The 26847-nt window shown below is 37.3% G+C and overlaps 1 protein-coding gene across 2 annotated transcripts; it reads right to left on the bottom strand.

Moving 5' to 3' along the window:
- Positions 1-1953: 1953 nt before the first annotated feature.
- rspry1.L (ring finger and SPRY domain containing 1 L homeolog) lies at positions 1954-26287 on the bottom strand. 2 transcript variants are annotated; one of them, XM_018257843.2, is made up of 15 exons: positions 26132-26287; positions 20338-20805; positions 16400-16452; positions 15203-15315; positions 13988-14114; positions 13400-13458; positions 12154-12220; positions 11458-11589; positions 9592-9707; positions 9334-9477; positions 8264-8375; positions 7354-7456; positions 5669-5821; positions 4669-4773; positions 1954-2768 (listed from the first exon to the last, which is right to left on the bottom strand). In XM_018257843.2, the coding sequence occupies exons 2-15, from the start codon at positions 20682-20684 to the stop codon at positions 2672-2674; spliced, it is 1728 nt and encodes a 575-aa protein (XP_018113332.1). In that variant the 5' UTR covers positions 20685-20805; positions 26132-26287; the 3' UTR covers positions 1954-2671. The 2 variants fall into 2 exon arrangements, with proteins under 2 accessions (XP_018113332.1, XP_018113333.1); XM_018257844.2 differs by having other exon boundaries at positions 26096-26276.
- Between the last annotated feature and the right edge of the window lie 560 nt (positions 26288-26847).

Raw genomic sequence — 26847 nt, forward strand, 5'->3', positions numbered from 1 at the left:
ACTCACCTCCCTAATTTACATATACAAAGTAAGGTTCTGTATTCGGCCGAATCCAAAAATAGTGGATTTCGTGCATCCCTAATTATGCCTATTTATACATTAAGTTAGTCAGGTGCAGAGAAGGGTTACCCAAATCTAAATCCTCAGATACAAGCGTTAAATATAAAATATATATATATATTTCACTTTTGGATGTTACTAGTCTTTTAACAAATCATGATGTGTGGATCAAGAAAAATTCAATCTGCATCCGACCGTAACCCCCAAAATGCTGCCATTGTGAGACCCATACACAACCTGAATCTGCATCCATCTTCATAAGCGAATTATACACATACCTCTGGTTCAGAGAGAGGGAATTTGGGAGCATATGAGGAGCGTACTTCCCCAGTCTAACCTGCACCCAACCCATACCAGCAAATTTCAACTCAAACCTACTGGTTCAGGTCAACCCATATATCATTAAAACTAGGGATGCACTGAATCCACTAGTTGGGATTTGGCCGAATCCCCGGTGAAAGATTCGGCCGAAGCCTAATTTGCATATGCAAATTAGGGTCAGGAAAGGAAAAAGTGGGGAAAAAAAATCTTCGTTTGTGACGAAAAGTGACGTGATTCCCCTACCTGACCCTAATTTACATATGCAAATTAGGATTCGGTTCGGCCAGGCAGAAGGATTCGGCCGAATCTTGGATTCGGTGCATCCCTAATTAAAACTAACTGCTAATAGGTTTACAAAAATAAGAGACCACAACTGATTGTTTAGTCAAACAGGCTTGATTATAGGGAAAAGTGTAATCAGAGGCTTCTTACTTAAGCTGGCCATAGACTCAAAGATCCGCTTGTTTGGCGACATCGCCAAACCAGCGGATCTTTCCCCGATATGCCACTAACGGCATGGCTATATCGGGGGTAATTCGAACGTTCGGCCGTATGGTCGAACGTCGAATTACGATACGCCAAGGGGCTCAGACGGGTCGGTCAGGTAAAAATCAAACCTTCCCGATCGATATCGTGGCCATATATCGATCGGGAAGACCCGTTGGAAGCCCCCATACACGGGCAGTTAAGCTGTCAAATTTTTCCAAACAACCAATATCGGCAGCTTTATCTGCCCGTGTATGGCCACCTTTACATTAACCTAAAAGGGTATGGCTTTCAATCTCAATTACAGGGTTATGGAATCTATCTTATAGTACAAGTTGATCCAGGGACTGGTGTGATTGCCATGTTGGAGTCAAGAAGGATTTTTTTCCCCCTCTGACTCAAATTGGAGAGGCTTCAGATGGGGTTTTTTGGCTTCTGTATGTATGGAAAGACATCAATTTCTGTGTTTAGAGTGGATTTGGCTCCTACTGTATTTGCAAGGCAGAATACAATTAATTACACTTGTTAAGGGAAACAATACCCCCTGAACAGTCAGGGCCAGAACTAGGGGTAGACACAGGCACGTGCCCACAATACTAAGGGGGTTTAAGCCAAATACCTCTCCTGCCTGCATTTCCCTGGTGTCAGCCCATGTATAAGTCTGCACACAATCTCCCTGCTTGCCAAAGCAGCAGCAGGAGGTGTGGAGTGGAGGCCAGGTGGCTTGCCTTGGGCTCCCTGCCCTGTAGGCCTGGGCTGACTGCAAGTCTTTATAAAAATATATTGCATAACACAGCCTATATGTAAAATACTGCTTCATCTATAAACCACTTAATAAAAATACTTAGTGTATATATTTATATGTAGTAGTTCCCTTCCAGCTCTCACCTATGTATGTTATGCAACAAAGAAGTCAACCTACACCCTTTAACTCCACTCTCCATCAAGTGCTGTCTTCCCTTTGGCTTATGGAAAACAAGGCAAAGTGATAAAACTAATATTATACCACTAAAATATCATTTAAAGTGCTTTTGAAAGCTTTAGTGTAGAGACACAAAATATACTTGCATGTCACCACAACAGAAATCGTTTTGTTTTTTTTTAACATGTACTTATTTACAGCATGAATGACTTTCAATTAACAACATTCATCAGTACAAATACATGATTAAATAGTTATATGGTTGGTCACAATGTCAAGAGAGGCTTGGGGGGGAAAAACGGGAATAAGTCACTTATAAATATTGTAAAAGATTTGCAAATCTCATAAACCAATAGTGAGCACAGATTACAAAAACCTGAACATTTACACCTGTATCATTTGCTGAAGATGTAACCAATATTCTTTGGAATAAATTAAGCCCTAAAGTTTTGACTCGCTAACCATAACCCCATGATCCACTTTTAATAATGAAAACCACTGACCAGCAGGCGGCTACACGAATTTAAAAAAAAAAAAAAATGGTCAAATACTGTATTTTGTCTGCCAAAAATAAACACTTTAGAGTATGGTACAATTTGTTACATTTTTCTTTTTTTTTTTTTGCAAAAACAATGATGCATAAATTTAGTGCAAAACTCCCCCCCCCCAAAAATGAGATCATCCAGAGTATCTTGTAAATGCGCTGTCTGCTCCGTGTCAATCTCCTCATGCCGATGACAGACCAGATTCATCCACATTCGGTTACTGCTATAAAATATGGCCATTTTGTCAAAGCAGAAAAAAAAAAAGTGAATTGCAGATATTTGCATTTATCGGTTTGTTGTCCTTTTCAAAAGGGAAATATTCTCTCCTCCACAAATGTCAAGATATATGTGAAATCTGTCGGACTCGAGTTTTTATCTCTTGGCGGCACAATGGGCAAGTTTCAAGTTGCAGGGCACATTCCATGCAGATATCACTGGGGAGAACAAGAACAGCATTTACTTCTAATCGTTTACTTTTATAGTAGTTCATGTATAATGTCCCCTCTACGTTGTACGCTCACACAAATTTTGAAACCACAAATTACGGTGCGCTCAAAGAATTTGTGTGTGAAAACAGTAACATAGTAACATAGTTCGAGGGAACGTTGATGTTTTGACTTATTTAGAAAGAATACTGCAAATAATAATAATACAGTACCTTGTACTTGATCCTAACTAAAATATAATTATAAGCTATAATTCATTTTTATTGAAGACAAACCAATCTTATCAAGTCTAATTAATGTTTTAATGATTTTTGTAAGGTAAGGAGATCCAAATTACTGAAAGACTCCTGATCTGGAAAACCCCAGGTCCCCAGCATTTTGGATAACAGGCCACACACCTGTATTTACCTGTTGAGTACAATGTAAAGACTTCAGATTACGTAGATTATCATCATTTAAAGAAGCATTTCATTCTCAGATTAAATAATTTAGTAGAGTTTTTTTTAAAAGTTTATCTGTTATTGGGCAAATGCATTCATTTCTAAAAGGTGTAAATTAATTTTCAGCCCGTCTATTTCCTAGCAACTTTTCAATAGGTCTTCATTTTAATTTTTTTTTTATAGATTCAGCTTTTAAATAGGCGGTCACTGACCCTGGCAGGCTACAATTTTATTGTGTTCCATTATTTCTAATCTTTCTGTTCAGGTTTCTCCTATTCATCATCCAGTCTCTCATTCAAATCACTGCCAGCCAGCTAGGATAAATTGGACCCTAGCTGCTTAAATTCCAAATTGGAAAGTTGCTGAATTAGACGTGAATATTTCAAAAACCATAAAAAATATAAAATGAAGCCCAATTGCAGATTGTCTCCAAATATCACTTAATTTAAAGGCAAGATTTACTATAGCACAAGGACAAGGGCCGCATCTGTAGCAGCCTCTGGTTGCAACCCACCAAGATCGCTGCCAATTACAAGTAAGCATCTTATTTTTTACCTTTATTTAACATCTTAAAAGTGAACACCCATTTTACTGCTCTGCCAAGAGTAGACAACAAATATGGAATTTGAAAGTGTACTTTACATGAATTAAAATGGTGTGCCCTGTACAAATCATGCCTTCGTTTCTTCCTGTTTCCACCCGTAACTTTCAATAAATGTATGCTTGCAAAAGTTATACAAGACTTGAGAGTGCATTGTTTTATTTGCTTGTTAATAGTTTGTCCTGTTCAAGTAACCTGCGGAGCTCAGTCTTTGCTGGCCTAGTGCACCACAAAATTAAACTTTTCACTGCTTGCTATCAGTTGCTGGACTGGGAAAATCTTTGCTACATAATAACGATTTGTGCTGTCACAATGCTCCTTTCCTTTCCTCCCCCTTACCAATTATCCTTCTATCATGCCTCTAGCCCTCTTTTTGTCTTGCCTAGAACTAATTCTACATAGATTGGAACATTATGCAGTTCCTCAATTGCAATGCATGCAGAGTTGCATTGTGGGGATTAAAGATTAAACTTCAAGATTTCAAATTCTCAAGTTCAAGAATAACAAGAAGAAGCAGCATCTTCTCCATTCTCCCTAAATCACTAATCTTGGCTGCATGCTTTGTTTACCTGAAAAAGATTAGCTCCAGTCACTATGGCCTTTTTTCCCTATCCACTGGGTGAAGACATTCCACCTGCAGCCCTGGGTTGGAGAAGAAATCTCAGTGCCTCCTTTAGTTTTAAAGTGCAGTTTTCTCTTCAGCGTCAGTATGTCTCATACCAACAGAGTTTTTGCCCATTCTCACTTCAAATTTGCTTCATAAATCAATTGCCTTTTGCTTGCCGAAAGTTTGAAAACCCTAGTCTTATTATAAAGACCCGTTTCAACCCAAGCACATTTCACTCACCTGTGTCCACAAGGTCTCAGCTCAGTGTCTGCTAATTCGTCACAGCAAAGGGTACAGCAGTTTTCTCGAATGCTCACTTGTTTTAACAACGCTAGCCTCCTAGGCCTAAAGGAAAGCAATAGTCGCAGAAATCAGTTTCCAAAAGATGACAATTTGTATAGGACAAAATACTGAACTGTTAAATGGATTATCCAACGGCCAAGTTTAATGTTGCTTAAATTTAGAGGAGGTGTGAAGTACTAATAAAAATATATGTAATTGCTTGGTACAGCTTCCTAGTGGGACCTAATTGTATTCGGACAAATTGTGTCGAGGTGTTTCAGTTAAGCAGAAAAACAATCCTTTCATCATATTTTAGCATTAGTGGTGCCCAAGAATCATTTTATAGTCTTAATTTTTCATTTTTGTAAGGTTAACAGTGTGTTATATGTTTCTGGTATCTTTTACCCAGGGTCTTATCTACCATCTCTTGTCTCCCCCTATATACCTTTAGAATTACAATACCCATGACAAAAAGATACATATACCCATAGTTAGTCATCCACACAAGAACTTTATATTGAGACACTGCCATTAGAAATTAATACCCAAAGCCATAACTGCTTTCAGGCTACTTTGTAGTAGGAGGGTAGAACATAACCAAAGGAGTGTCAGGAGGGCTTGGTCCCCGCTTTGTTAATTATGTTTCTAACTCTCTCCTTTCTTTTCCCTCCCTTTTCCCCATGCTCTTTTTGTTTCTTTTCTTTCCTTCTTCAGTGATGTAACAATTAAATAACAGTACAATGACTGCAAACATTAAGGTTTACACACAAAACTAATCAAACATGATACAGATGTTATGATATTGTTTATTATGTCTGTACAATACACTACATAAAAATATATTGCAACTGAAATAGAAAGAAGCGGGAGAAGACTGAAAGGGTTTGAGAAGACAAGGCCTATAATTAAGGGGTAAACAGCATCAAACATATACAATAAATACAATGTTTATTTTTACCTGGGCAATATAACTTTTTCTTCAGGTGCCAAAAATGCATAATCATTGAAAGTGCTACATTTACTTGCAGGTGGATATTTGAAGGGTTTTGCTCCAAAGTTAAACTCACATTGCTGATAGGACATAAAACTTGCTGCAGCGAAAAAACCAGATCTGGGAAGAAAGAATTATCATATGGTAAATGGTCAGTGCTGCAAATTGGTTTATTTTATTTTTTGTGTTTTTTAATGGAGGGAAGCAGGATATACTACAAGCAAAGGCCAAGCTATTTACTGGGAGGCCAGTCCACATCCAACCCAATTAGGGGCATCTGGGTCTTGTTTTCTGAGAAAATTGGCTCAGCCTGATAACTTTTTTTTTTTTTTGCACAGGGACCCTCCAAGGTCTTATTCCACCTCTGAATACAAGGCAGTTGGTAGTCCTACCCCAATGAGCTACAACTGTGTAATATTTGTATCAAGGGAACAGAACATACTACATCTCAGTTACATCAATGTAAGATATAAGAGGTTAATGTAAACCCATATCAATACCAAAATCAGCATTGAAGTTAAAAGCAGTGTGTCTTACTTGATCTCAGTTCCCTCACCTATTATCTCTGTAGCAACAGCTTTGTTCTAGCACAAATGTATAAATGACTGCAATATATGACTGAGTTTAATCCAATTTCAACATAGAACATGGTGAAGGAGGTGTTTAAAGATTCTACCAGCCTAAGAGGTTGGGGAAATGGTCCATGCAAGTAAGAAGCAGACTATTAGGGCAATGACAAATGCAGAGATTAGTCACCCTGTGATTAATCTCCTCTAGCGTGGGCGACTATCTCCTCCAAATGCTTCCCCAGCAGCTAACATGCAAATTACCAGTGGGGGAGCATCTGTAGGAGATTAATCGTGGGGCAACTAATCACCTTATTCGTCATTGCCCTTATGAGTTCCTTCCAGTCTGAGGAATCATGTATGTCTTTGTAAATAAAAATGTAGTTCAGGCTGTGTTTATGCACAGTGTTTAAATAAGCCCAATAGAATCAGCTCATGTCAAAAAGGAGGGTATTTTTTTTTACCTATAACACTGAAGCATATCATTTTGCTTGCAATTACAAGTAAAATCATAGTAACTCATCTTCTCTAACCTGCCACCAGTGAGACTGTTCTACCCTGAGGTAGAATTATGAGGTGATTGCTTTCAGTTTCATTGGTATAGACATATTTATCAATACTCTATATGATTAAACAGACGACTGTAGAGTTCCCCCTTTGCTTTTCATAGATATGGTTGTATGTATCAGTAAGATCATATTTTTGTCCACTTACTATAATATGTATATAATACACAAGAGCCATGAATATGTTTCAAGTTGTATCTTTTTAACTGGTGCTTAGTAATGTCATCTATTATAATTGCTGCTTAGTGATGTAATTTTGATCACATGATTCGCTGAAATTTGTATATTAAAAAATAATTTAGGAGGACCATATAAATCAACTTTACGTTCCATGACCTGTATAATATCACTGGGCCTACCCTCCTCATGTCTTTTATATGGTCATGGAACTCCTTGGTATCTTTTAAATCCTCATATTTTACAGTGGGGAGTACATTATCCCCCATATAACGTATTTTAATTTGTAACTGTTAAAATTATAAATATATTATAAAATACATTTATGGTGCACATTACTTACGTTGCAGACGAGAAAACCTGCTTTTCCGGAGGAAGTTGGCAACCATTTAAAGAGAAAATCATGAGTTTTTTTTGTAGGTCTAATAAAAAGCCCACTGTGTCCCCTAGAATAAGTGAAAATGTATTGAAGACAAAACTTAAAATAGTGAAGTTCTTATTACAAAGTTCTAGCTATTTAAATTTTCAAAGACTTTATTTTGGAGTTTCTGAACAAGCACGTTCATTTTTTTATTTTTTTTTTTAATTACTCAGACATAATAACATACAACCCCCCAAAAACATGCTTTAATGGGCATCTGAATGCAAAAAAAATTATTTAATTAAACTTCATCATTATGGAGCTTTATGCAATTTACATATATTTTCTATTTTGAGAAGTTTTTGATAGCAGTCTACAAAATGAAAATCTAATACCAGGCTTTTCTGGTGAGTCAGCAACCCAAAGGTTAACTGAATATAGAACGTGCAATAAAAGTTACATACAGTCAGGGGTCCATTTATCACGCTGTATAAAAAGTGAGCAAAGCATTACCGGTGATGTTGCCCAGAGCAACCAATCACCATTCGATTTTAACAATTAGAAAACAAAAAGCAAAGATTTGATTGGTTTCTGTGAGCAACATCAACGGTAATGTTTCACTCCACTTTTTACATAATATACTCCTTAGACTAGTCAGTTTTTTGTACTTCATATACTTTATCAATAAAAAAAAAAAAAATGCTCCTTTTCCTGCTCTTGTGTACAGGACAATGCTTCCTGGGTGCTACACACCTCTCCAAAGACTACAAGATGCATATGTGTAATTTATTTGAGCATTCCTTTTTATTTAGCAATTTATTACTAACTGGTGACATAGTAGAGATACACTTAAAAAAACTCATAATGATCCCAACATCCAGCAGATCCCTACCTTCTTTCCAACAAGGATGCTGGTGAGGCTTACTTTTAGCATTGTACCAGATCAGCTGCCGGCAGCCGTCATATGCGCAGGAATACTCATCATCCCCAATACCATATCCTTCCTTAAAACAAAACATGAATTAGACATTCTGGATTGAAATAAGCATGCACGGATGAAGCCAGTTATCCGTGAAACAATGTGGTTTATAGAAGGTGAAGTTTAGTATCTGAAAATACAAAGGATGCATTTAAACATTTTGATTCAGGGATCTACTTCTGACCAATGATTTCATTACTTTGTATTGTATATAGCCTATACAGGTTTGACTTTTTTTTTCCTGTTCCTTGTGTACCTCTGTGTTTGTAAGATTGTGTAGTTACTGAAAGGGATACCGTCATGGGAAAACATTTTTTTTTTACAAAACGTATCAGTTAATAGTGCTGCTCCAGCAGAATTCTGCACTGAAATCCATTTCTCAAAAGTGCAAACCGATTTTTTATATTCAATTTTGAAGTCTGACATGGGGTTAGACATATTGTCAGTTTCCCAGCTGCCCCAGTCATGTGATTTGTGCCTGCACTTGAGGATGGAACTACTTTCTGGCAGGCTGTTATTTCTAACTGAATCAGTCTCAGCGGGACTTGGCTTTTACTACTGAGTGTTGTTCTTAGATCTACCAGGCAGCTGTTATCTTGTGTTAGGAAGCTGCTATCTCGTTACCTTCCCATTGTCCTGTTGTTAGGCTGCTGGGGGGGGAAGGGGGGGTGAGATCACTCCAAATTGCAGTACAGTAGTAAAGAGTGATTGAAGTTTATCAGAGCACAGAGGGCAGCTGGGAAATTGACAATATGTCTAGCCACATGTCAGATTTCAAGATTGAATATAACAAAATTTGTTTGCTCTTTTGAAAAATTTATTTCAATGCAGAATTCTGCTGGAGCAGCACTATTAACTGATGTGTTTGGAAAAAAAATATGTTTTCCCATGACAGTGTCCCTTTAAATAAATGAAATACAATAAATATTCGACTTGACTTTTTGATAGCAAGAAAAAAAAACACATCCCACAAACGCGCTTACATGATTGAAAAATTTGCTGTCTTTCGTGGCCCAGCCGATCTGCATAACTCCAGAGGTAATAACAGTCACTTCATAGTACCATACACCAGAGTCAACACAGAAAGTGCAGCGGACACTCTCAAAGGAAGAAGCGTCACATCGAGCCTAACAAACAGGAAGTGAAAATCACTAAAGAGCAAAGGGTATCATGCATAACTGAAAAAAATTCAATATTCTGAAAGAAACACAGAGGTCCTTAAATGAATACACAGTCCTTACTTCTAATCCATATGGAGATATCTTAAGGTACTCGCTCACATCATTACTGTTAAGCATGGCATTAATTGAAGACAAATTTGCTTTCTCATAGGTCAGCCTTCTGCCTTCTTTTAAAACTAAAAGATGGGGGGGAAAAATTAGTGGTTACAAATTCATATAAGTAATTCATGGAAATTACATTCATGTTTTGAAATGACATATGTATCTTTTTCTCCAGTATTTAATCATTTTGTAGTATTCCTTGAAGTCATTTCTGTTAAATGTATATTGATTTAAAGTAAAGCGCTGCAGGGAGGATATAGTGCAATTTAGGTGTTGTGAACTAGGAAAAAATTTGTTTAACCCTTTCAATAATAATCCAATGAAACCTATAAAAGTTAAGTGTGACAAAGGTAGTAAGATTCTTACTGGAGGATTCTTCTGCATCAAATGGGTTACTGGCCGTAGAGAACTTTTAAGTTATTTTAATGTACAGCATTCCCTAAGGAATCCATCCCTATGGTTGCTTAAGTAGAGCTCCCACTATGCTTTAACTCTAAATATGTGGGCAGTTGTAGACTAGGAAAAACTAGGGAAGCCACACAGATACAGCAAGTTTATGTCCCCTGTAACCTTCTTGTTTACTCAGACAACATGGAATACAAATCCTAGTGGGCTGTCAATCAACATATGATTAGCTGAGCTACACATAAGATTTGCTATAACAAAAATGTTATATATGTTTTTCTGTGTATTTCTTGCAAAAATAAATGCAAGAAATGTCTAGTTATAAGTATATTTTACATTCAAGGGTAGACTAAAGAGCGTGTAAGCAAGTTTAATACATACCACGTTAATCATATGTCTTTAACTGGCTCATACTAGGCTGTTTGTGGAAGAACATCAGTCATGCAGCAGTAGTGCCAACCAGCATAGCTTAAGGTTATCTGGGGCAGGGCCTACCTACAGCTTTGCGTTTACTTCCTTGAAACGGTTTGTGATTAGGTTTCCCTCTTAATTATTCTCGCAATATCACAAATCCACTGTATTGTGACCCAAGTTCCATTGTATAATTTTACATATACTGAAGTCTGTGTAGGATAATATTTCTACAGCTACCTAACCACCATGGCTGCTTTGTGTATAGCAGAAATCTCTCTGAGCTGTGTTGTACACACTGGAGCAAAGGGGTATCTGGATTATGTACTGGGGAAAAAAAGTCAAAATTCATCATGGGGCAGATATTGTAGTATTTAATGTTTTGAGAAAATAAGCAATAGAGGGGAGTAAACTCATGTGTTCTATCAGAAAAACTGATGTGGAAAACCTATTGATTTTGTTATACTTTGAGCTAAATAGGGACATTTAAGATACTCTGTGTTTGGACCTAGCAAGGTAGATAATGAATATTCTCCACCCACTGATAAATCCCCTGTATATATGACTTCTGTTTATCTGTGCACTGGGAATCTAATTATGTGAATAAGATTAGCTTCAATTTCCATGTTTGCCCTGTTTAGCTCAAGGAAAAATAAAAACCACAGACTATAAAATAGTATGTTCAACACATGTCATTTTTCTTTAACTCGTATTGAAAAGGTGGTATACTGCCTCTTTGGAGGAGCGCTTAACTGATAGAGTCAGGGCAAACAGAATATGGTATGATGAGCCTATGATGCAGTGCCCATTCTGAGGTCAGCTAAATTGCATGTAGTGAACTGCAGTTAGACTATACATGTTTATCTTGCAATCACTGAGAATTATAGAAAATATGGAAATTATGAGCCTGAACATTTTCATACACCCTTCAAAGCATGACAGATATCAACCATCTACTCAACAGGCCCCACAGATTAGCATGAGTAACACATTTTCTAAGATGCTTACATAGGTTGTCTAGACTCCACTGGGCACAAAATCCAACCTGTCGCTTCAAAAAGTCTCCGTTATTTATCCAAGTCTCAAGTAAGAGGAGACAATCACTGATTTGTGAAGCGGAAACAGTAATTTTATTTTCACCTAAAACAAAAGCAGGAATAATTATCAAGGAGGGTCATTAAATATTCATCACTTGAAAACTTGACAGCAGTTATATTTCAAAGAAGAGAAAAAAACAATAGAAACTAAAATAAAGGCATACAAAAGTATACATAAAAAAATTGAGCCTTAATATTGATGCAAAGTTTGCATCCTATAGCAAATCCCATGCAAGTGAAATTGTGCTTGAAACAGATGGTAAGTACAAGACCCCCTTAGGCTTAGAGCGTTGACGTTGCAAAACTTTCACTATAGTTGCCAATATGGCTGAGTGAGATACATGCAACAAGTTAGATGCTAGCAGGGTCGGACTGGGGGGCCAAGGGTCCTCCAGTGCTGCTTCCTCAGGGCCTCCCTGCCCCACCCCCCCAGCCTTGCGTGTGCACATGTGCGAAAGTATGCGCACTGTGTTTTTGCTGTGACCAGCTGGTTGCAGCAGAAGAGAAGAAGAGACGCAGGGTGCAGATATGGCCCAGTCCGACCCTGGAAGCTAGAGACCAAATATCTTTACAAAAACAAAATATAAAGAAATATAAGTAAGCTTACTTGTTTGTGAAAACTTTTCCAGTGCTATAAGTGCAAAGAGAATGACCATGGGATGGAATTTGATATTCTATATAAAAAAAAAAAAAAAAAAAAAGATTACATTTGTCAACTGATAAACTGGTAGAACTGGTATATAATCATAGTGTGTGTTCAATTCTAAGTAAGATAATCAAGATTTAAGATAATTTCTTAAACTGCAAAAGTTTTAGTCTACGACTATAGATCAGAGACCACACACATTGTGTGCCACGGACTTAAATGGCAACATGGTGACAAAACATTTGAGATTCAATTCAATGACAGACCACATGGGGTTTTTAGGGGACTTCTCAGAGGAAGAGAAATTGCTTGGTGCACCATAATTCTAACGGCAATGGAACACATTTGCACAGTATGTCTTGCTGGCCCCATGGCAAGCCTAGCTGATTGTGGGAAAATGCTTTAGAAAGCATTTCAAGCAAAGGTATTTTCAAAAGCTTAGTTGCCAAAAAATGTAGCCAGCATTTGATGCTTTGATCTCTGTGTACATATTTTTACACCTAACAATGGTCAAGTATCATACATATCCATCCATACTCCAATAGGATGAAACCTCTCTTATATAAAACAAGTGTTTTGTTTCTCAGAATGCGTTGTTTTTTTAAAGAGATTCTGGGACAAACTGATAAAAACTATAAAGCTTTCTTTACATTATAGCGTTTCTGGCACTTTAAAGTATCCTTCAGTTATGTTTTATTAACCACAGTGGTCTACATTTCCATGTGTTAGTTCATTAATGTATGTTGTACTGCCTACCTAAAGCATTATAGAAACATTATGGGGTAGATTTATTAAGAGTCCAATTGAAAATTAGAATTTTCTAATTTTTTTTAATGGTCAAAACTGTCAAATTCGACTAGGGAATTATCCAAACTCGATTTGAGTTTTTTAAAAATTAGAATTCGATATTTATCATACTATGGCCCTTCAAATTCAAATTTGACTATTCTCCACCTAAAACCTGCCAAATTACTTTTAAAGTCAATGGGAGAGGTCCAGGGATCAATTTGCAGCATTCCTGGCATTTAAGTTTTTTTTCGGGAGAAAAACTCGATTCGTACGAATTGAATATGAATAGAATACTATTCGATTTTTGGGATCGGTAAATTTCATTCAAGTTTTAAATATTTGATTTTTATAATAAATTTCCCCCAGGCTTATTTTAAATTCAATCGAATTAAAGGGAGTTTAAAAAACTATTACTCACCAAACTTTCCAATAAATATTCCAAAATCCCAGGTCCAAGTAAAGATATGCTAGCAGGGCCTGCAAAAACAGAAAATTTAAATTTGAGCCTTATTCTACCAATCAGGTGAAGGATAATTAGGGAACCTATGGTACAGCATAAGAGCACTAGTATACAGTAGTGACAGATTGAGAGCAGTGAAAGATAAGAGTTATCAGTAAACTAGAGCTACATAGGAAAAAATGCCAGACCAGACAAGCTGCACAAAGAGATGAACAGGATCTAAGCAGATGGTACACGAGTATCAGATGCAGCTGGGCAAGGGGGTTTGGAAAACATCCTTGTTAGGCAGGTTGAAGTGCTGCTCATAATACATTTAGCATGAAAGTATACAACATAATGACATTTGGATTTCACATAAATATAAAAACTTTTAACAAGCAAAATGTGAGTAGTGGAGAAAACATGTTCTTATTGCCAGTAAATATGTAAATGTACTCCTACACAAAGATTTGTAGAACACAGAACAATGTTACTGCCAATGGTGGGTTTTGTGTCACATTAATGAATTCTGCTCTCACTACTACTTTATAGACAATGGGCACTGACCTGCCAACTTCTCAGCCAAACATCCTAATACTGCAGTTGTATTGCGGTGTTTAGCAGGATTACAGGAATCTTGGATTGCTGTGGCCCCGCTTAAATGTAACTTTTCTGTCAGCTTCTGGAGAGCATCCTTGAAAATACAAGCAGGTAAAATAAAAACCCAACTGGAATTAACAATAGCGACTTCAAATGAAAAAAGCTAATCCTCTATAAATACATACGTTATGTACTACATATTATGAAAAGAAACTATATACAGCCTTACTTCATTTATTAAAAAAGGTTACTTTCATTATACAATCAAAGTAGAAATATGCCAGCTGGCACTAATCCGGATCCCAATAAGGACTCATAGCAGCTCTAGTTAATTGTGTCTCAAACGGTCATATTCAATAGCCTTACATGCTTCTTTTCTCCTAAGGGCATTTAATCAAACGCACACCATGAGCGATTTGAAAAAGTTGAAGTTTTGCATGGCCCTCACAGTCCTGAGTTTAAGTTATACTGACATGCTCCTATGAAAATCCATAGGGACATGCTAGTATTACTAAAGAGTTGTGGCACTGAAATCCTCACCTAAAGCACCCCAAAGTCACCCACAGTCCACAAAGGGGACAGAGAATAGAAGAAGCCATGCGGTTTTCCTTCTCTCACGCTGGCTGCACATGTCAATGTGTACACTTATGAGTTATTTATCAGAGCAGACTGGGCAAGCAGGAGCATAAGCACTGTACACAAGCATAAAAGCATGTATGGACAGTGTTACTGTGTGCTCATTTGCACTTGCTCTTTGCACTTGTGCTGGGAAATGAGCTCTATTGGCTGTTGTTTGTCAGCAGAATGGCCACAAATTCTATGTCTTTGGTCTAGTGAGTGTTTGAGAAACAACTGCTGAAATAAAAAAAAAACTGGAAACAGATAAGTGGTATACCCCAAATGGTCACTTTGGCAAGATCTAGAGATGCTAATCACCATTTCTGATTTTCTTAAATACTTGATTTGTACTTGACAACTCTTTTGTTTATTTCAATCCAATTAATTTGTTATACGTTATTTCATTTGTAAAGCAAAAATAAATAAAAATTTTATGGAAAAAAAATCACTGGAGAATGGGCATGCCATCTCAAGTAAAATATATTTTTCCCAGGAATTACAGAATAGACATTTTATGTAAAGTTTGAAGCTCTGTTCATTCAGTAAATTATGTCCAATACATACCTTTGTTGGTAAGGGGCACTCATCCAGAAGTAATGTAATGACTGCTGGACCTAATGGATCTTCAAGTGGAATGACTCTAATTAAAGACTGCACCACATCTAGCCAGCCATTATCTGTATTGAAAAAAAAAAAAAAAACAGTAAATGAAATATGTAAATATTATAATACAATACAGTGCTGTCGAGGCTGCAATCTCTCCTCATTTTTGTTTGTTCATAAAACATCTCAAACCCATAAACAAACTTGTATACTAAATATGTGCTGTTCTTTCCGCCAGGGGATAGTTTCCCTGCCAAGTTATTTAATATGACAATGTCCACTCATAAGTATTAAAGCAAATATGTAGAAAAAAAATATAACACTTTAAATGCAATGATCTCATACTAAGTGGAAATGATATACGATGTAGTACTATAATACTCTTTTACCCTAAAAGAGGAACAAACACACCTGCACACCTTTGCCCCTTTGGGCTCCTATACAACTGTGACTGCTGATATCAGAAAGCAGACTGTTAACAAGGCTCACGTTTTATTGTTCTTATCTTTTATAACCTCCCTGTCAACAAGATGTCTATTCTTCTCAGCATTAAAAGCTATTCAAAACCACAGGAAAAAAATAAAGGCTAATTGCAAGTTACACTGAAGTACCACTCCCTGTATCATAATGAATGTTTAATTTTAAGATGATTATCCTTTAAATGTTGGCAGTCTTATTTCTCAACCAGTGTAGAAGTTATGCCATGAGAACTAAGAGGGTATAAATTTTGCCCAGCCAAAATATTCACACAACCCAAATTTAGCTGGGCAGTTTGGCCAAATCTGTCTGAGCATATATGTCACTAGAGGGGTATGTTTTGCCCTTGCCCCATGAGCCTATAAACTTGCAGTTGGTCTATGCAAAATGATAGTTAGATAGTTATATTCTTCAGCCTTTTAAAGGTGCAGTTGCATGCTGAAGGTTGCTGCTTGTAGAAAATATACCAGCACCTACAAGATAGATTAAGGTGGTCTGTGTGGCAGAGGAATTGCATGTAACTGAAAAAAGTATCAAACTTGTGTATCCTCCGTTTAATTCATTTTCAGGCCTCATCTTACATCCCTGCATGTGCCATAACCTTAAGTTTTCCCAAACAAAAAAATAATTCAATACATAATCCTTACCCAAAAAAAGCTAGTATTAATATACAAAAAGTACCTGTTTCAGCCATTTCATGCAGGGTGATCATGGAATAAGGTGGCTCCTGGTCACTAAAAGAGAGTCAACATTTTTTTTTTTATTATATACATATCGTTTATAGGAAACACTGGGGGGTAAAATGTGGTTGCTTAAAGAAGATGGAAAGTTAAAAATCAACGGGGGGTTGTCAAGTGTTAAGCATCCCCCATTGATTATAATCTCTTGACTGATACCCAAAGCTGTACTCCTGTTAGCAAAACTTTATGAGCACCACAAAGTGATCTTATTTAGATTCTTTATTCTTCGATGGCCCCAGACTGACCATGCGCAGTAGAATGAAAAAGCCAGCTTTTTATTCTACTCTGTGTGAAGATCATAATGTGGTGCTCTAAAGAAGAACCTGGGCCAGTGCAGTTATCTGCTAACAGGAGCATCGCCCAGGGATACTAGGTAAGCTATTATAATCACTGTGGAGTTTATATCATTTGGCATGCCCCTCAGTCAATTTAACATTCCTTCTCTTCTCATACATAAATGGTATGTGAGTGTGAGTTCTCAACCTGATATTATTTCAAGGAGCCAGCCAGGCTGTTTGTCAGTAGCACATTGCCAGTAGTATCACAAATCTGTCAAAGCATGATATCTTGGTTGTAGCCGGTAAAAATTTTAGGTTGAAGAACGCACAAATACATTGCTAAGTAGCAAATCAACTGGAAGAAAAACTATTTGAGACAGGAATGAAGCACCCACTACATGTTTCATAATAATGAAAGTTCTCCTTCAAAGTCCTACATACTGGACGCCTACCAAAAAAAAAAAAACTGCCCAAATCTTACATTATTTAGCAGTGACAAGGCCCAGCAAGATCCTGCAACAACTACTCACTACTAAACACAGAAAGGACAGGGTTAGCATTTTACAGTTCCTGTGTTGAAAGTTGTGGTTTATATACTACTGGAGACATCAAGCTAACTCCCACCCATTTGTATTGAAAAAGATAAAAAAGGTAAGTCAGAAATGCTTTCTAGTGCCAATGGTAATGTGATTTTGGTACCATCAGGGATCCAATATTCTGCTCTTAAACAGTGAAGTAATAAATTAAAGGGAAACAATAACATTCATTACATGTTGACATTTTCATAATTTAATATAATTAAAAAAAACAATATATATGTAAAATTAGAAAACTCTCATATTCCTGCTTGGGGAAGGATGATAAACAGTCTTTAGGTGGCCGATCTAATTAGCCCATGGGTCAAATGGGCAGATACTACAAGAGTGGCATAAACGTGTGTGTCCACTTTTTTATTGCTTTCTTTGTTCAGCTAACTGCTCAAAAAATCAGAACAGAAGTTGTTTTTTTTTAACCATCTTTTGCCTGGACAGAAATTTTTCACCAGGACAAATAATCCTTGATCTACTAGGTTTGAAATTTTGAAACTTCCCCACTACTTGCCATACATGTCCAGATGGTTGGTCAGTATGCTAGAAATCAGCCATGCTTCCTGACCATACATAGACATGTATGCATTGTCCTGCCAGACACTTCAAGTCTGAGACAGACTTTATCAAGTATTTGGGCAATTTCGCAGAGGGATATTCCAGGCAGTGTGCATTTCTAGTAAATAATAACCAGCACAGATGTATCTCACCTGACGAAAGTTCCTTTGTGGAACTGAAACGTTGGAACCAATAAACCTACATTTTGTTTGCTGAAACCTTTGCCTCAAACACCAGCGTGTAGTTTGCACACCATTTGTATAAATGAATTGCCTGGGTGCCAGAATAAAAAGAAAAAAAAACTATACAACCTCATATGAAACTGCACTCACAGGTCTTGCAAAGTGAAAAAAAGTGGTAACTTTTATTTGGTTAAATAAATTACCACTTTTTTCACTTGGCAAGAACCGCGAGTGCAGTTTCAAATGATCTGTGGGGTCAGTTAACTTCTTCTCTCCAGTACTCATTAACTAAGTGCTGGGCAGGATCAGGTTTTCTGCATATTGTACCCTGCTCCTCACTTAGCACTCTAGGTGCAGGTCTTTGCACTTTAAAATTGAGGCCCAAGATATTCACTTCTCTTAAATGCTTCATAGTTTGAGCGGCAAATGTGCAAATTACCCAACCAACACATGGTGCAGAATTGGTCTTTTTTAATGACATTACTTATTCCATCTTTTGTATTATATATGATGCCTCTTAAAGGGGTGGTTCATCTTTAAAGGACCAGTAACATCAAATTTTTTTAAAAAAAAATTCGTTAGTATACATCAAAAAAAAAACTCTAAGACAAATGAAACTTTGAAATCGCAAAGTCTTTATAAGATATAGCTTACTGAAACTCCACTTCCTGTCCTCTTGAGAAAAGGCGACAGGGCGACCGATCCATCGTGCTGCGCTGGATTTCTTCTCCCTGGCTATTGCCCATATTCTACTGACCGCATGTGAGCCGTGGTCCTTGGTAAATTGGATGCGCTGGTGGGCCCGCAGGCCGTTGTCGCACAAATTCAGTCTGAAAATGCAAGCTGGCCCCGTTGCCCTTGTCAGAAGAGGAACACTTGCAGGGGGGCGCCCTGTGAAGTGTTCTTCTTGTGACAAGGGCAACGGGGCCAGCTTGTAATTTTGGACTGAAAATTTTTGGAGAAGCACGATGGATCGGTCGCCCTGTCACCTTTTCTGAAGAGGACAGGAAGTGGAGTTTCAGTAAGTTATTTCTTAATAAAAACTTTGCAATTTCAAAGTTTCTTTTGTCTTGGTGGGTTTTTTTTATGTATACTAACAATTTTTTTTTTTAAATTTGATGTTACTGGTCCTTTAAGTTAACTTTAAGTATGTTAAAGACTGGCCAAGTCTAAGCAACTTTTACATTCATCTTTTTTTTTTTTTTATATAGTTTTTTTTAATTATTTGCCTTCTGACTCTTTTCAGCTTTCAAATGGGTCACTGACCCCATCTAAAAATAAATGCTCTATAAGGCTACACTTTCATTGTTAGTACTATTTTTGAATTACTCAACTTTCTAATCAGGTGCTCCCCTATTCATATTCCAGTCTCTTATTCATATGAATGCATAGATTGCTGAAATTGCAAACTGGAGAGCTACTGAATAAAAAGCTAAATAACTGAAAAACTACAATTAATAAACATGAAAACCAATTGCCTCAGAATATCACTCTCTACATTATACTAAAATGTCATTTTAAACAACCCCTTTAACTGCAAAATGTATGCTATATATGATATATTAAGATTATATATAAATACAACATTTATAACATAAAAATTATCAAGAGATGTACATGTGATTGCATTCAGGTAATTAGTGTGTAACATTTTTTGGTATTGGAGAGTCATTAAATGATTGATGTCCTTGGTTGAAATATGCCCAATATCCTCCCAAAAAGCTCCTATTGTATTTATAATTACACTAATAATCACAGGAGAGGTGGCCAGAGAGCCTATTGGGAGCAGTATAATGTATCTGGATGCATGGCAGGCAAAGAGGCTGTAAGTGCCATTTTCTGCAGTAGAGAAAACTTTTTTTTCTTTTACCCTGTACACTAATATACAATGAGTCTATGCTAGCATATAGATAACCCTGTAATAAGCACAATACTGCTGGGAAATTTAAGTGTATATTAACCTTTCAAAGCCTCAGTAATTTATGAAACAGCAGAATCGCTAAATGTTAAATAACTAGGCAAGGTTTAAAAAGCATTTACAGCTTGGCGTCTGAACTGGAACCTAAGTAGCAGGAAAAAATGTGTCAGTGGTTTTCAAACCTGTGACTCTTTCTTGCATATCCCAAAGAATAACACTGGAGAACTGGCACAATTACTCACTCCGCAGATTTTTTTTGCAAAAGGATCTTTGAAATAAAAGTGCTGAGGTTTCAAGCCAGACTAATGAATGTAATGCATTCTGTAGCTAGTTAAAACCATTCAAGAAATGCTTACTTGTCTACAAGAGTTCTGATCACAGCCAAAGTATCCAGCACAAGACTGTCCACATTTGCTTTTTTCCTCCGTGGTTCGTGTGGTCCTCGGGCTCTCCGTGGAGGTCTTACTGGATCCCTTGGGCGATTTCTAGATTCAATAGCAGTGGTTATGCGGTTCTCTGTCAGTTGACTCGGAGAATCAATATTGTCCTCCACACCACTCTCCTCTCGGCATACACAGGTGTTCCCCATATTAGTGGTCCCCAATTGTTCATTTAAACACACCCTATGGTGCACCAAATGTAACAGAACACCTTGTATAAGGCTTCTGCTTGCATAAAATGCAATAAATGCAAGTACAATCATCTAGAATACTGTATGTTCCATGGCTTCAACATTCTGAATTCTGGAGGGAGACATTTTGCAAATGCAGAATATTCAGCAGCTTGCATTATCTCTGAAGGGAATCCATTGCCGCAAGAGAGCCCTAAACATAAATAAATAAAAAATTAAGAACAGTAATTTTTATTGGAAAAATAGACATCATGTGGAGTTCGTATAGCTAATTAAAACCAAAATATGCTAAATTATTATTGATCAAACATTTTTTCATTTCACAGAATATTTGTCTTGTATGCAGTACAAATCTCACTGATTACGGAAAAGTGTGGAAAAGCAGCAGTAATGTTACACATAGCTACACAGCTATCAATACTACAGTGAATTACAGACAAGTCACTTCTCACCAGAGAGCTGTAAAAGTGGGCACACACAGGTTACTATTGCCTGCCAACTTGACCAATCTTCCCCTGAGTACAGTGGGGATGCACCGAATCCACTATTTTGCGGTATTCGGCCGAACCTCCGAATCCTTCGCGAAACATTCGGCCGAACCTCCGAATCCTTCGCGAAACATTCGGCCGAATACCGAACCTGAATCCTAATTTGCGGTGGGAAGGGGAAAACCTTTATTACTTCCTTGTTTTGATGCAAAAAGTCACGCGATTTCCCTCCCTGCCCCAAATTTGCATATGCAAATTAGGATTCAGATTCAGTTCGGCCGGGCAGAAGGATTCGGCCGAATCCAGAATCCTGGATTCGGTTCATCCCTAGTAAACAGATTATTGGCCCATACAAATTTCTTGTCAGGGCTTAGCCATATAGTGTTCAGGCTAATTGAAAAATCCCAGTGGGCATGAATTGAAATGGGCCATGAATGTGGCCCTCTCTCCTTGGGTCAGAAACCTCAACCCTCAAGTGATCCAACTGTTTGGCCCCCAGGTAGTGATCAAATCACATAGAGGTTCTGTGCAGATTCATGAATTAATGGTTTACATATATGGCCCAAATACCTGAAATGCAACCCAATTTGCCTATACATTGATGGCAAAATGAAGGCAAAAATTTTATGTTGTAACATCCTTATAAGAATAACACATAGATTCAATATTTATATGGCCATGGCCATACATGCCACATCAACTGTTCAAATGAAAAAAAATAATAATCTGCCAATGCTCCTTCTAGATGTATTGTCAGTCAGCAGATGGGAAAGTTATGGGAGCCATAGCTTCTCTTTACTTCTCATCCAATAAATTGGGTCATCTGCCTAATAGTCCACTACAATAGAATTTGCCCACCCTCATGACTGCCAGCTATATGGTTTTCAGGTCAGTCAGATAGCTTAAAGGTTTGGCAAGAGAATGGTCACTCTAAAGGGGTACTTCACCCATAAACTAGTGCTGAAGCTGAACATATATTTTTGGAGGCAAAAACTTCTGTTAATTCTTGAGCTAAACATGTAAATTTCAAATAATTACGCAGCAATGTTCAACTACATTTTGTACCAATTTACAGCACACCTACATACATAATGTATCACCTTCTGGCAATTATTTTTAAAAGGAAATGCTGCCATTTGGAGACAGCTTTCAAGCCTCTTGCCTGGGCAGCAAGTAAAGAGTTTCTTTTTTAAAAACTTTGCTCTTTGACTCTCCCTCCATTTATTGACTAAAAGAAAAGCAAATTCCTCTATTAAGCCGCTATTATCCGTTTGTAGGTATACCTTATGTCTCATTCCCATTTCTGTTTGTTTGGGAGCTCTGTTAAGCAGGGCCCTCATTACCTTCTGTATCAGTCAGCATTTATCTATATATAATGTATTAACCCTTCTATTGTACAGCTCTGCAAAATATGCAACCACTTTACAAATGCATAATGCAGGACCACAAAAATGTATGCAGTTGGAAAGGTCACGTTAATAGATGAGGCCCACATTGAAAAAAACTCTGAAATCACAATGCTTAAGTGCTATTACCCAAGGTCTGATACCGGTTTTGTCTGAAACCAGACAGACCTGGTATAGAACGATCCAAGAGGTAAACATCAGTGTTTGACACAACAGTAGAAAAATTATTTTACACTTTTGTGCCCAAATGATATGCAACTCAACAGGCAAGCTGGTGACAAAACGATCAGATTCATTCAATCACAGAAATTGAATGGATAATGTCCACCTCTGGGCAAAGGACATAAAACATCTTGTGCAATTATTTATTTAACAAAAAATTATCACTATGTTTTACATATAACAGATCAATTTACAGCATAAGTGCAAACCATGCACAGTAGTTTGCTTACATAACAGGAATTAGTAAATTAGTACTTGAAAATTACTACTGCAGAATGTGTAAAAATACATTATTTTCTGCTTTGCAGTGTGGAGGCTCCAAGCTGTATCAGCTACATTAAATTGCAAAAGTATAACACACAAGTTATAATGGGTTTGAAAGTAATTTTATGGCTAAACATTTTTTTTTTCCCTGCAGCTTAATAAAATTGTAATGGTGTACAAGCACAGCATGTAAAAGTCTGAACCCACAGGTCCTCAATAATTCTAGTATCAACCGCAAGGTATTGGATCGTAGAGGACACCAAATAAAGATTTCAGGATACAGATGGGGCCATCTTAATTTTGTTATCTAGTGTTTAAAGAGAAACCGGCACACTATCCATTTCAATGCAGAAGAATACAAGATAGCAACAGTGTCAAATGCCTGCTAGCAGCTCAGAGACAAGGAAGCTAAAATTAACAGAAGCAAGACAGTGCAGACATGGCAAATAGACAAAGCAGTAAAACAAAAACCCTAAATCAGGAACAATTGGACAGAGGAAAACAGACAGCTGTTTGTTGATAAGGGACCAGAACTAAGGTGCCAGCCTATAGTGCTTTCTGGAAAAGATTAGACACATAATTTACAAAATGCCAGCTGAGTAATTTATAGAAGCATATAAAACATTTTCATCTTTTATGTTACCAGCCTCTTGAATAAATTTCAAGAAATTTCTATTGAAGAATCTGGATTCCTTTTTCAATATTGATACTTATCTCCTTTATTTATGCCAACCGTTTCTAAAATGTGCTTCTCCAACCTTATTACAACTTTCTTTTTATAGCTCTAATCTTTTTTCTTTACATTCACGATTGTCCCTCCGAATTATTATTATTATAATAATTAGCAAACTGTGCTGCACAATGAAAGAGTGTATACAAACTCATAGGTTACTGTATATACAAAAACTGACTAATACAGGATCTCTCCTGTCTCCAAACTTTTTTGCATCACATCTCTTTTCATTCCACGTGTTTCTTTTTCCTTTGTCTTTTTTATGCCCTTCCCTTTCCTTCACTGTCTTGCCTTTTCTCCATCGCCTCACTTACTTTTCTGTCCTCCCTTTGTCTCTTATTTTAATTATTTCCCGAATATCTTTGTACCCTAGTTTCCCAGTTTCTAATTTGTTTTGACTTTTTTGTATCATAGACAGGACACACATCAGTCTATTTCATGTAAAGTTGTTTTCTCCCTTTTATTCCCTGAAATCTTGGTTTTCTTGTTCTGCCAGCACACTTGCAAACAAGTTGGCAGGTCAGCTGAAAGAAATTTGATAGGCAGCTGGAACCTGTGGCTTCTGGCAGTCTGAAATTCTTAGCAAGGAACCTTAGAAGTGCCAGCACGAGACTAAAATAAATATCAATAAGAGATGGTCCACAAACAGTTGGAATGGATGCAATCTGCAGGCCCACCTGTTGGACAGCAAGTTTTAATTCAAGCCTCAATGCCTTAGCTCAGCTTTTTACAAAAAAGAGAGGACATCGTATAAGCATAAATATTTGTGATTATCGTACAATCCCATCAATTGGTCTACAGCCAAATGAATGAAACACGGTGACTGTTTGCTCTAGTTATCACAATCTCCTAACAACAAAAGTAGATAATGTTGATTTGAATTATTCAGGTGTACAGACAGTTCTTATACATAAGTAATTGAAGCCCGAGTTATGAGTTTAAAAGCAATCCATATCCACAGAAACCTGCCTGTTATCTATACGGATGGCCCACTATCAAGGATCTTTTTACGTAGCTTACCTCCCTTACTTCTATATCTACCAGTGCTCCAAATGAGCAATGACACAAGGCACTGGAAGAGAATATTTGTAGATCAAACAGACCAACTGCAATCAAATTGGATGAAGGAGAAATACCCTTGTCATGGACATACATGTACCAGAGCATGTTTATTATTGTCAAACTTGCCAAACTATAAATATATTTATTAAGGATGCACCGAATCCACTATTTTGGATTCGGCCGAACCCCGGAATCCTTCGCGAAAGAATCGGCCGAACCGAATACTAATTTGCATGTGCAAATTAGGGGTTGGAAGGAGGAAAAACGTTTACTTCCTTGTTTTGTGACAAAAAGTCATGCGGTTTCCCGCCCCTAATTTGCATTTGCAAATTAGGATTAGGATTTGGTTCGGCCAGGCAGAAGGATTCGTCAGAATCCTTCTGAAAAAGGCCGAATCCCGAACCGAATCCTGGATTCGGTGCATCCCTAATATTTAGATTGCATCAAACAATGCTTCAGAGCATGAACTACTACAGAAAACAATATGATAGGAGTTTCTATACACTTTGAGTATTAAAAGAAGAAGTGTCAGATATACAAAGAATCATTTCATAAGTCTTTAAAGGGAACAAACTAAAAAATGTTGCCTGATGAAAATGATACATGATGATACATGTTACAAATATTCAATTGCTTTCAAAGGGCTGTTCTCTTGTACTATGTTACAGAATGTTCTATTCCATTTTTTCAACAAGTTTTCAATTATTTCAACTTTCAAATGGGAGTCCCTGATCAGCTGGCAAATATTGCTCTTTGAAGCTATAATTGACTATTACTAGATAGATTTATTACTTATGCTTTTCAGGCAGGGCCTCTCCTATCCCTCTTCCAGTCTCTCATTCAAACCACTGGTTGGTTGCTATGGTAAAGCAGACCGCAGCAACCAAATAGCTGCAGCAATTTAAAACAGTAGAATTGCTGAACAACAAGCTAAATAAATAAAAAAATGAAGACTGCCTACAACTTATTTCAGACTATTGTATTCTACATCAATCTGAACGTTAATTTAAATGTAAACTAACTTTAAAACTTTATTAAAGTTATTTTAAAGGCATTAAAGGGAATGTCAACCCATGGTTAATGGATGGACAATGGAAACTTGCGAAGAAGAGAAGGGCTTTTCATTAGGCATCATGTCATTTTGTTTTTAGATCCTCTTTCAGTCCTCCAGCAAAAGTGCTATAAAGAGCAAGGTTTCCATTTAAAATGAGATGTTATGCTGATAAATGGGTGGCTGCTGCTGCTGCTGCTCTCACTGTAACTATAACTTGTACTTCCTGTACCAACACGCTTTGCTATAAAACAGACCTGGCAGGGTGTGTTAGGAACAGGGCTACAACATACCGCCCAACAGTCCGTTTTTCGCAGAACACTTCCGATTTTCTTAATAAAACCCGCAGTCCCGGATCGCTGCTTAAACGTCCCGCAACGCCATTAAATGTCCACCTCTTTTAGTTCCTTCCTGACAGCTAATCCCGACGTCACAAGTCTCATCGCGCGAGATTGGTGCGTCAGCAGTATATAAGCGCGGTGACGCGCACGAAGCATTTTTATTTATTTATTTTTGGAGGTTGCGGGGAGAGTGTTGAACGGGGGAACGGGTTCTACTCCCAACAAATGTATTTTGCCTTGTGGTTACCAACAATAACCTCCACCATCAGAGCTTCCTCGTTCAATATTTAACCAAAAGTACCATTCATTTATTTGTATCTGCATACCTCCCAACATTTTGGAAGTAAAAAGAGGAACATAGCCCCTTTCTGTGGCCACACCCCTTAATTATCATGTTATTTTAAAAAAATTGGCAGGTTATGAAAGTTTAAAACTATTTTCTCCTTATCTAAACTGCTTTTTTTGTGTCTCAAAATTGTTACATAGTATCTTATTTGCACCCGTTAGCTGTTCTGTGCTAAAAGCCAATTAAGTGAGAAACTTTGTTTCTTTTTCTGGCTGTTCAGTGCAGAGAAAATAGGGACTTTCCAGTACAAATGAGGGACTGCGGGTTGAGCTGTCAAAAGAGGGACTGTCCCTCCGAAAAAGGGACAGTTGGGAGGTGTGAG

Source organism: Xenopus laevis, chromosome 4L (assembly GCF_017654675.1).
Source record: "Xenopus laevis strain J_2021 chromosome 4L, Xenopus_laevis_v10.1, whole genome shotgun sequence".
NCBI classification, from domain to species: domain Eukaryota; kingdom Metazoa; phylum Chordata; class Amphibia; order Anura; family Pipidae; genus Xenopus; species Xenopus laevis.

Bases quoted from the DNA above. Each gene is read 5' to 3' on its own strand.
- rspry1.L (XM_018257843.2), bottom strand. From the start codon at position 20,684: ATGATTGTACTTGCATTTATTGCATTTTATGCAAGCAGAAGCCTTATA. The intron at 14,115-15,202 runs GTATGTATTGGA...TGTATTTTCAAG, and splicing joins AGTGCCCCTTACCAACAAAG to GATGCTCTCCAGAAGCTGAC. The intron at 11,590-12,153 runs GTAAGCTTACTT...CTTTTGTTTTAG, and splicing joins GGAAAAGTTTTCACAAACAA to GTGAAAATAAAATTACTGTT.